The sequence below is a fragment of the Aspergillus puulaauensis genome, chromosome 8 (assembly GCF_016861865.1).
Source record: "Aspergillus puulaauensis MK2 DNA, chromosome 8, nearly complete sequence".
NCBI lineage: Eukaryota > Fungi > Ascomycota > Eurotiomycetes > Eurotiales > Aspergillaceae > Aspergillus > Aspergillus puulaauensis.
The window spans coordinates 2,592,313-2,604,431 of record NC_054864.1 but is presented as its reverse complement, the minus strand read 5'-3'; the positions used below and the strand labels follow the sequence as shown (position 1 = coordinate 2,604,431).

Here is a 12,119-nt window from a genome sequence, read left to right as displayed (position 1 = left end):
AAAACGTTGCCGATTAGAAAGTCTACTCAGGCGCCAACAAGCCATTGAAGATGCTCTGCTAATTGTATCTTTCAGCCGCAGCCTTGCTAATGCAAGGCGAGTCTCTACAGTCCCCAGTTGAGATTCTCACTCTGTGAATGTGACTGTCTGACAGCCGCTCCTAGTACTTGTATTTGACAAGCTGGACTAGTTACATGTTGTTTGAGTATACCCTCTTACTATAAGAGCCTGATGATATCCGCTCCTCTTCGGGCTGCTTGGATGCATATATATACTGGAGATATACCACGGATGCTTGGCAATGGCGAGTGGAACACAGCTGGTCTTGCTGAAAGGTAGGAACAAACTCCTCCCTATCACTATGAGCATCAATACTCAAGCCCGTCTGAACCCAAACAGGCCGTCAACCCGCTCTGTTAAGAGGCATCCAAGTAGGTTCCCCTAGTACCACTAGGCTTAATAAAATTTCTCTCCTAATATACTATTATTAGACTCAAGAATAGAAAAATCAGGATGCACCCCTGTTAGCGCTGACTGGTGCAAGGCATCCTGAATACGTTGAGTGGAACCACTAAAAGCAGTTGCCCCATCCCACCATTCCAGCAGTATGCGGACAGAGCTAGTCTTGGTAACTACGCTTGTAATCAGCCTGTCCATGCCAAGGTGCCGCTTGTAGTCTGACAGCAGCCAGCTGAGGCGGGGTCGACCACGATGACAACTCCAACACTCTTTCTTTTTCAAACGGCGATATAAACCCACAATGGCGGAGCATTTATTCTTTCCTGACGAGCCCCCAAAGCCCCTCTCGATTTGCTACCACGGCCCACTCTACGATGGAGGCGACTGGGACACATACCCCACGCGGCAAGGTTGGGAGTCAGAACCAGGGACACAAAAGTTCCGTTCAGGCACCATTCCGCAGGACTACCACGCCATGATCTCGTGCTGGCTCTACTTTGGCATGCTTCATTATGTCTTCGGCGACGAACTAGATCAGGCTGATTTTCTCCTCACGGAGGGGGAAGGGGAAGGAAAGGACGGTCACCGGCAGTACCTTACAACAAAGCACCTGGAAAGATATATTGGCAGAACCAAAGACTGGAAGAAGGATTCGCGCGGCGTGCGATCCGTCGAGATCATCAAGAAAGTCTGCGAGCAGCTTCCCAGATATTCGCCGTATCTTAGCGCGCAAATATGCCTGGCTATTCAATTGGCATGCCATGCGCTTTGGCACGTCACGGTCAAGCGAGATGGGCCCCAGAACCGACCAAGCTTTGTTCAGCATTGGATGTTTCTCAGAGCAGACCATGTAGAGCAGATGGTCAAGGATGGATGGTGCCCCCTTGATGCCGAAAAGTGTCGCAAGGCTGGTGGTGAGGTGGACACGCCGGCGTACCTGCTTCAATTGGTGCGTACCAAACCAGCGTGGAACAAGAGGAATCACGAGCTCTGTAACAAGACAGAATGCGTGGCGGATAATGTAGACGAGAGTCTCTATGTTACTCGCCACGTGCAGGAGGATTGCAGTTGCGAGCATGTCCACGCCGATATCAAGGCATTACATGAGATTCTCGAGGGCGGAGGGATTCCTCTAGTTGAGATCACGCCTCCGGAGGAGGACAGCAAGCACTACACGGTAAAGGTCGTGAAGAAACGGACTAGCAAGCCCTATGTGGCCGTTTCCCATGTATGGGCAGATGGACTAGGCAACCCGCATAGCAATTCGCTGCCGAATTGTCAATTAGGACTTCTCTACGAGCGCGCAAGGATGCTCCTCACTGACAAGGAGTATACCCCCCAATATCAAAGCGGACCGTTCGGGGCGATGCATACCAGTGCTGCGCGATTCGCCCATCGTGCGTTCAACTCAGCTAAGCGAGGGGACAACTCGGTCCTGGTATGGATTGATACATTCTGCATACCGCATGCACGTGAGGTGCGCAGTCTGGCGATTCAACGAATCCGCGATGTTTATGTCGGTGGTAAGCGCAAATGATCAAGTTTAACAGCACCATGTTGTGAGAATATGTCGCTAAAATGGTTTTTTACATTACAGCGTATCGGACTATGCTTCTCGACTCGGAGATTCGGCAGGTGGACTCGCGGTCTGCAAGCAATCTAGAGCTCTGCCTTCGGGTCCTGTACTGCTCAGGCTGGATCCGCCGACTATGGACACTGCAAGAGGGCCTGGCCGCGAAAAGCAAGCTATACGTCATTCTCTCTGACAAGCCAGTCAACATCTCTACAATTGCCGACGAGCTTCTCACCAAGCTTGACCAGGGCAAGATTCCCGTCTTCCAGGAGAGAATTGCCCGGTTCGCCGCCGGCGTTTGGTACTCCTACTTCCAGCACACCATCGACTATGCGTCCAAGTTTGAGAAATTCGTCGACGTCTTCACCAGCCCTTTTATTGATGCGAGCATTTCGCAGGATCAGTTGATTGCTTGGAATTGGTTCAATGTTGCTACACGGGCTTCTAGTAGGGACGGCGATCGTCCAATCGTGCTAGCCGGTGTCCTCAACCTTGATGTAGGGGAGATCCTCAAGGTAAAAGAGTCTGACGAGCGCATGCGGAAATTGTACACTATGCTAGACGAATTTCCGAAGGACGTGCTGTTCCAGGAGGGGCCGCGGTTTGAAGAAGACGGCATGCGTTGGGCCGTTAGGGTCTGTCGGTATACAGATGAGATTCAGTACCTTGCTCACGGACCTGGGAAGATCACGCCTCGAGGGCTCCAGATTGCAGAAGTACCTTCGTGGACATTCCCGTCCCCTAGGGCATTTGACGTCCGTACCCTTGATCACGACGATGGGCAATCAGCCTGGGAGGAGTGGCTTAAAGTGTCCCAGATTGACCCAGACGTCCCAGCGACAGTGTTACTTTTAAAGACGAAGGAACCGGTCGACTTCCATCTGCACGATATACAGGGGATAATTCTAGACGAATCGAAAAATTCTCGTCCTGGGCGACTACATCAGTGTGCATTAGTATCAGTGCAGACAACAGATGATGGCCTCTATTACGGGCGATATACCAGCGTGGGGACCATCCAGTCCGTTAGCCTAGGCTTGGGCAACTTCCCGGAAGAGGGCTACTTTGTGGGCAGCACTTGGGATGATTTGCAGAAGCGCGACTGGGTTGTTGGTTAGACATGAGGAGTGGAGATGTTAAGCTTTTTATATTACCTTCTGGATGGGGCATTCCCGGACCGTCTCCTCATGCAATTGATTAGGTAGCTTTCCTATTTTATATATCAAATACTGCCACTGTCTTTATTGCTTTCTTTTTTAAAAAAAGGAAAAAGAAAAGAAAAATAGGATAACAAATAAGGGATATCGAGAGGGTGGGTTGTCCTCGGCCTGCGCTAACGGCGGCTTTCTTGGACAGATATCTTGAAAGAATCAAGTCTCTTCTAGCCAGGCAGCCAGCGTGGCCGTGTCTTTCGGGGTTCCTAGTAAGTAGAGGATCGTCTCGGAGGGAGGCCCTGGCAGCTATAAACCGTATAAGAGGGTGATGTGGAAGGTGTATCTCTTCCGGGCACTGGAGGAAGAAGGTAGCCGTTAAAGTTCTCGAGAGCAGTGTATTAGGGTCGGGGGAGTACCGTATGGATGAGATCGGCGTTCATGAAATCTGCCGGCATCTTGGATGGATATATCCACGATAAACCCAATACCCTGTTGGCGTACTTGCGTTCGAGGACAATATGAAGGGGTCAGGATAATGGGGTGGGTTTAAGGCATAAAACCAGGTCCAAGCCCCATTGATAGAAACCGAACCAAAATCCAATAGTATTGACAACGCAAGGCCGCAGAAGCTCACATCAAGCGAGCAGCAAGACCACCGAACAAGACATGGTAAAGTACACGGACAATAAGATAATGTTAACGGGAACCATTTGTCTCCTTTCTCGGGGCTAATTGGTATCTGATAAATCTGGATAAGAGGGAAACACAGAACTAATCTAGTACATACGACCACAGGGTGTGGAAAACAGGGCTTCCCGTCCGCTCAGCCGTACTTAAGCCACTAGTTGAACGCGGTTGAATAGTAGATAAGCCCTGGGCTAGTTACTGCTTTATCTATAAATTCCACTAGCTTATAGGGTGAGTGCGAGTGATTTAGGTGATATTTTTCACTCAGGTAAGAAAGTGGGTGAGAAATAAATAAGAAGGTAAGTGAGCTGTAACACTATTTTCTAGGCACAGAGAGACTCTCTAAGATAGTATAAATAGAAGAGCCTTTTTATTTTCTAGCTATTATTCTATTTTCTCTCTCAGCAACTCGGTATATGAGGTTTTATTCTAAGAAGACATAATTCAGCATAAGTTAAAATTCTTAGAACATTAGTTAAAGTATAGAGACTAGTTTCCAACTAATACTATTAATTAGAGTTCAGTATTAGTTAAGAATTTAATTAGTATCATAACTAGTAATTTACTATTATAATTACCTTACTTATTACTAGATAATGTATCTATAGTAACTATCTTAATAGTTATTATAGTCAAGCAGTTATTATACTACTTTTAAGATACTTATTTTAAGATAACAAGCATGATTACCCCTATAAGTACTTAAGATTTTAAGATACTTTTACTCTCTCTTTATTTATAGGCTCTAGAGCTAGAGCTGATACTATTATTAAGTTTAGTTCCTATAGAAATACTAATAAAGGCCTTTATTATAGGATATACTAATATCCCTAGAATATAAGTAATAGCTATTAACTAACTTATAATTAAGCATCTTACCTTTAATATTTAAAGTATAGGTAATATAATTCAGTAATAGATTATTATAGATCCAGAATTTATTAAAGATAAACATTATATTAATAAGAAGGTTATATAAGTCCTCTATCCCTAATTCTACTAGTATATAACTAAAAGTAATAGTCTAAAGAACTAGATTTTAAAATAAAAGATACTTAGGATAAACTTTATCTTCTATATTATAATTACAGGCATAATAGACTAGGTCTTTAGAGGAATTTATACTATAAATAAACTCTTATCTACTATTCCTTCTAAAGGGCAAGAGTTATAGACTCTTAAATAGAATAATACTATAAAGAACTTACTAGTACTTTATATAGTAACTTTTAATAATCCTTATTCTATTTATAGCTTAACCTTTTTATCTATATACTATTAATTTACAGCCCTAGTATAACAGGAACATTTCCGGGACCCGCTAAAGATTTATAGAATTTAAGGCAGGGTAGCAGGTACTCTTAATTATATATTACCTAAATATTATATTCATTATTATTACTTACTTTATTATAGCAAAGGTATCTAAGGTAATCCGCAGTCAGGTATTAGATTATCAGAATCTAAATACTTATATAAAGTATTAATCGAAATTTAAATATACTAATATATAAGTATATTACTGGAACTTAGAGCCTGACTATAAATACTTAGAGATTAAAGAGAGTATAACTTACTACCATAATCTTAATATACTCTAAAAGCTTAATACAGCTGCTCTTACAGAGTTTAAAAATAATCAAGAAATAATAGCTCTATATAAGAGGATTAATATATTAATAGAAAGAATAAATTAACAGCCAGGAGAGCAGCCTGATCTTATAAATAAATAAGAAAAGTTATATACTAAAACAGCTAAGAAATACTACAGTAAGATAAAGAAGTTTATTAATATCTAGTAGAAGTCATCCTATAATAAGTATATTACTGGAAGCAATTTTATAAAGTATAATTTAACAAGTCTATTTTTTATCTACACTAAATATATGCCGGAAAGACTATATTTACAGGATAACCTTTTTACCGAAACACTAATTAATAGTGAGATTAGACAATAGTATATACTAGATATAGTAAGTATTTATACTTCTAAATCAAGGATTATATATTACCCAGGTGAATCTCCTATTAATAGAAAATACCCGGTATACTCTAGAGATATTTTAAGGTTTATTTTAAGTTTATATAACTATCTCCAGAGGATTAATCTTCTTTAGTTTTAATATCCAAAGTTAGTCTAAGTATATTTTATAATATAAAAGAAAATCACTAAATACTACTCTATACTAACAGTAATATAAGAATAGTAAATAAGTATATTAGTAAGTTAACTAAGCTTTCTTAGAATAGTACTATTTATATGCGAAGTAGTTCAGTACTAAGAATAATTAAAAGCAGTACTATTATTTCTATCTAGATAGCCTCTAACTATATTATAGGCTTTTAAGATTCTATTATATACTAGTAACACCTAGTTTCTATCCCTTCTACTTAGGAGATAAGAGTAAAAAACCTGTATAATAATTTTAACAATAGCATGAAAAGACTAGGATAATATAATAGATATATAGAAAAAAGAAACTTAGTATCTTATAATTTATAACTAAAAGTAAACTTAGTATCTTATATATATTATTAAAATAATTATCTGCATCTCTTTTAAATCAGTAAGTACTCTGGAGTTCTTTAGTAAGATATTTATTTATATACTTAGCTATCCTTCGCTTTAATATACTAAAATCAGTAAAATCTCTGAATCCTACTTCTAGTATAGCTAAGCAGGGTTGATAGATCACCCCACCTTCTTAAGATATTAATATAAAACATTTAAACTCCTTTAGAGAAGGAATCTAGAATAATATAGATATCTATTAATTATTATACCAAGCTTATCCCCTAAGTTTAATATTAGAAGAACTTATTAGTAATAAATATTATTATATATACTCATATTCTATACACTTATTAATAGTACTTAGTAACTCTCACTATATTATTATATAATTATAGAAAGAGTAGATAACATCTAGAGAGTAGTACCAGAACTCCTAAGATAACAAACTAGACTAGATATTAATAGTTCTCTACTAGTTCAACCCCCTACATAAAATATATATCAACCCTCCTAGTAACCTTTAAAACTAACAGGAACATTATAACAGGAGAAGATAGGATCAGCCCTATAAGAGTTTCTAATAAAGTAGTCTTAACTTAATCATCTAATCTCTATCTCTATCAGCGCAAAGATCTTAAGAGAGTTATACTATTTTTTTAATTATACCTCTAGCATTAGTATAAGTCTATAAGAGTAGAGATATATTATACCTTATATAACCTAGCTTAGGATAGCTGAGAGGCTGAGTAGCCAGCACTAGATATATCTAAAAAAGACTAGCATAAATATTATTATCATTTAGCTCAACAGCTCTAATAATATAAAAGAGGGAGGTTTATCTTAAGCTTTATCTAGAACCTATTAATAATTAAATAAATATTATTTATACTACAGCTCTACTAAAATTATTTTATCTAATAATTTTACTAATATAGACGTTAAACTCAGCTACAACAGGTACCCTGCCTCTTAACCCTTATTCTAGGATTAATAAGGCCCCCTACTATTATAGTATAGATACCCTGAACAGCCTCTAATATACTAATAACTATAATATCCTTAATATCCTCTTTAACAGTCTTTATACCCTTAATAACAATAATTATAAACCAGCTTTTCTACTTAAACCCTATAAGACCTCTCTATAAAATTCCCCTGTAGTCTTAAAGTCATCTTTATTAGTTAGACCAGCCGCTATATATATATAATAAAAGAAACTTATAACAGCCCCCTTATTTACTTTATAGATCTTAAAACCCGTAAATCCTATATACTTTTTAAAGCTAAGGACTCAGCTAATCTCTTTATAACTATAATCTTCCACAGCTTCAGCCGCACGATTAATATTAATATTAACAGTAAAGATATAGTACTATATATAATCAGTAAATAGTACTGTAAGTATACATTTAACTCTTATATTCTTAGTAAAACATAGCTGGTCTAGAAACAGCCTAGCAGCTAAAACTAGAAATATATAAATATTAAGTATACTAATAAGAATAAGACTATATACACCTAATTCAACTTATATATAGGATAGAGTAGGAAGAAAACAGGTTAACTAAATATATTAAAGCTAGCTACAGCAGGTGGAAAGATAGCTATAGATAAAATTATTATTACTAGACTAATAGATATTTATCTACAGCTATCTTTAATAATAGCTACTAATAGAAGTACTGCTACTTCTAATACTAGTATTACTACTACAGTATCCTAATCAGCCCTATCCTATAATAAACTATAGTATTTTTTAGTTACTATTAATCTTCTATTATTTTCTCTTAAAGTTCTGACTACTTATATACTTAATATTATAAACCTGATTTTAGTACTATAAACTTAGTATTTATTTTAATTTCTTATCTTTCTTTATTCTAAGAGTAATATCTATAAATATAATATAATATAATTTGCTTTAAAGACTATCTTAATACCTCTTTCACTATTCTCTAAATAAAATTCGATATATTCCTGGGAAACTATCAAATACCTAATATAGTATCTGCAGCCTAAAATACTATATAATAGAGAAACCCTCCTCCAGCCTTACTAAAGAACTATCCTTAAATATCTCTCCTCTTTAAAAAACATCTCAGCCTCCTCTATTAACAGGCACCTAATATATTAATCCACCAAACAGATATATTTAAGTAAGATCTAGTTCTGTTATCTTAACAGAATTTTATACAGTAACTAGACTAACCCCTAATAATATTATATTTATCTATACTTACCTGTATTTATATATAGCGAGTCTATAGTATAGCACAGCTCTAAAATATAATATTATTCCTAGATTTATAAGACCAGGGCATAGTCCTAGTAGTATATATAAAAAGGGCTTAACATAGATTTAATTTAATTACTAGTAAAAGCCCATAATAAGGCACATAAGATATTTCTTAAAGTAATATTCCAGGCTATATTTACCTAGTTATTATTAATTCAGGGGTAGAGGCTGAAGTACTTAGTTAGATTTCTGCTCTATAAGAGTATATAGGAGCTTATATTCTTTAACCAAGTATCTAATTATTTTCTGTAATAAATAGGTTGATATATTATACCTCCTACAGGACAGTAATTACCTTTGATAACCTTATCATAAAGTCATAGTTAGTTAGGATAAAGAATATAGTTAGAGCAAGGATAGATAAACCCTATCTAAGGAATAAATATTACTATTCTGTAAAGGAATCTAGAGTAAAGTTAAGTAAAATAATTACTTAGAATAAAAAGAGTATTATTTTTTCACTATAATAAACTATACTTAGTACATGATATCCATAAAGATAATTATATATTCTTAATAATATATAGGATGATAAGGGGAAAGAAGACTTAGATTACTAAATATTTCTCAGCCCTCCAAGAGCCCACAGCATATTCGTTAGGTTTTGAGAGATAGGCTCAAGACTTATTATCCAAGTTATGGATTTTAGCTAGGACTGATTACTATAAGAGGATAGTTTACTACTTATCTTATAAAACTTATCCTAGTTACTGGATATACTAAGGAAGCAGGAATAAGGTACCTAACTCTATTATATATAATAAGCAGAAGATAATAAATAAAATTAAAGAGCACTTAAGACTAGAGCAGCCTACTCAGTAAATAATGATAAACATATATAGTACCGGAGATTTATAGCAGGTAGAAATAGAAATATTTCCTAAGTTATATCTTACCAGTGACGGCTACCTATTATCTGCCTCCTATATTATAGCTCTTTAACCTAGATCAGGATATGGTCACACTATATGAAGCATATAGCTTTGTCTAACAGGAAGAAACAACCATCCTAGTCATGCCTTCCATATCTAATTATTTTAATAAGTTAATCTCTCCTATATCTACTATCATTTCTATCAAGTAGGCATGTTTACAGGTAATCTCTTTAACTATAGGTTTCTTCTCCTCTATAACATAGTAGTACTATTGAGTTAAAATTAAGCTAAAAATCTATAAAAATAATTTCTCTAACCCGCCCCTCATCTTCTTATAGACTGAAAACATAATCCTACTACTAAGTAGTAACCTCCCTAGCTATATAGTACTCCCTCTTTATAACCCCTTAATCCTATAATTAGCTAGAATATTCTTTAGAGCTGTACTCACTCCTATACCCCCTAAACCTTATATCTATATCTTTACCAAGTTAAACAGCTGTGTTATATATACTATAAGTATCCCTGTGATCATACCTATCAGGAATATCATAATCCTATTTTCTTTAATATTATATACCTAATAAAGATCTTTAAGCATGTTATAACTCTTCATCCGTACTACAGACATCACAGACTATTTTATAGTTATTAGGATAAGGCTCTTATATAAACCTTATATTCCTTATTTAGTAAGTAGAACCTGAACAGCCTATTCTTTACTACTTAATTATTAACTCTAGTACTCACCCCTTATATTATTTATTAATACTATTTTAATCCACTTACTCGGCGTAACAGCCAGCACACTCTCTGCTGTGCCAGCAGCTATACCCACCAAAATACCCTATATAAAACTCGGGATTCTGAGTACAGGCACTGAAAGAGTCTACTTAATATTATTATAAAAGAAGAATTATATACTAGCTTTAAATATTATGCCTGTAGTAAGTAAGCTGTAGCCTGTATAGATAAATACTATCCCGCAGGTTTAGATAAGGAAAGTAATTATACAGAAGAGATTATTAGAAGCTTTTATCCCTTATAAGATATACTAGGCCCGGAGTTGGGAGTAGGTTTTAGCATATTCAAAGAGGTACTAGGTATATATACAATAATTAGATTTGATAATATTAGGGCTAGGCTAGGGAGAATAGGATAGACAGTAATAGTAGACTTAATACCGCCTACTGTTACACCAGAAATAAAGAAGATTAGGGAGGAGGACGGGATTTTCTGGTTGTATAGGTCAGAAAAATGCAGGTAACCTCAAACCGAAGTTCATTCATACCGTGACTGGCTGCTTTGCCCGCGACATGGCCAACCAGGGTCCTCTGGACAAAAAGTGCCCCAACTGGCAACACCACGGCAGTCACAAGCATCTGATGGGCCCGCGGGAGTTCACGTACAAGCTACACCTTCAACTCACCCAGAATCGAAACAAAGGGTTTGAGCCGCTACATATCCGTGGTCGGACGGGGTATCTCATGAAAGCAACTCTATTATCTCATGGGTATACCGTGGTCATCAAGGCTATAATAAAGGAGAAACAGCATACCCTTCAAGCAGAAGGTGATAATTATCACCGCCTCCGAAGCTTGCAAGGGTATCAGATCCCGGTCTGCTTAGGCGACTTTGAGCCAAGCATCACATACTGGTACCATGGTCAATTAATGGCGCACATGATGGTCCTGAGCTGGTCTGGAACTAGGCTCCAGCGGATAATTAGTAAGGAAAATTTGAATTTCTTCCACAAAGAGCGCGGCAGAGCTCTGAAGGCTCTAAAGGAGCATGGGGCTGAACACAAAGATAAAGAGTGGCGTAATATACTGTGGGATGAACAGACGCGCAGTTTGGTTGTCGTTGACTTAGAGGACATGGAATGGCTTAAGCGGCCTCGGCCTCTCCAACCGACATCTGGCAATTCATTGGGTCGTGGTCTCGTCCAACGACAGAAAAATAAACGAAGGTGCCTGTCCAGCCTGGCTGCTGCCTGCAAATCATGATGGTCTACCGGAAGCAACCGCATTTACTTTGTTTATTCAGGAAGAACGTATCTTAATATGTTGATAGCCGCAAACAGTTTTCCCGACTGAGTCTATAATCCCCCCCCCTTCCTAGCGTATAGCTACTTTTCCTGAGCATAAGCAGCTGCTGAGCCGCAGCATTTGCCGAAGTTTACACACTGGAATGTAGATATGCACTGAACAGGGTATTGACCTGATCAATGTGAGCAATTGCACGCATGCCGACGAATGCTGACTTCAAAGAACAAAGAGAGGTAACCATTCGTCAATCGACTTTCTTAGAGAACCATCTTTACTCTAAGGCTCTCCTCAAAATAACTCTATAGAAGATACCGTGCAGAATCTCTTTGAAGCCCAGCAGCCCATGCGTCAGGCCCTGGAAGAAAACTAGAAGAGTACTATATAGATAATTATACCCCTTCAGGAGCGACTAGCAAACCTGGTAGCCAATAGAGACCCGGGAGATAGTAATAACAGACAGCTATTGCAGGAAGATCTCAACATATCAAGACAGTACTTAGAGATGTGCCAGG

At 37.5% G+C, this 12,119-nt stretch overlaps 2 protein-coding genes across 2 annotated transcripts; both read left to right on the top strand.

Annotated features, from left to right (window-relative positions):
- Positions 1 to 760: 760 nt before the first annotated feature.
- APUU_80997A (uncharacterized protein) lies at positions 761 to 3,150 on the top strand (the record flags this gene model as incomplete). Its single annotated transcript, XM_041697340.1, has 2 exons — positions 761 to 1,982; positions 2,057 to 3,150. 2 exons carry the CDS (start codon positions 761 to 763, stop codon positions 3,148 to 3,150), a joined length of 2,316 nt encoding a protein of 771 aa, XP_041562880.1.
- Positions 3,151 to 10,875: 7,725 nt separating this feature from the next.
- APUU_80996A (uncharacterized protein) lies at positions 10,876 to 11,565 on the top strand (the record flags this gene model as incomplete). The annotated part of the gene is made up of 1 exon (XM_041697339.1): positions 10,876 to 11,565. The coding sequence occupies one exon, from the start codon at positions 10,876 to 10,878 to the stop codon at positions 11,563 to 11,565; it is 690 nt and encodes a 229-aa protein (XP_041562879.1).
- Positions 11,566 to 12,119: the final 554 nt, after the last annotated feature.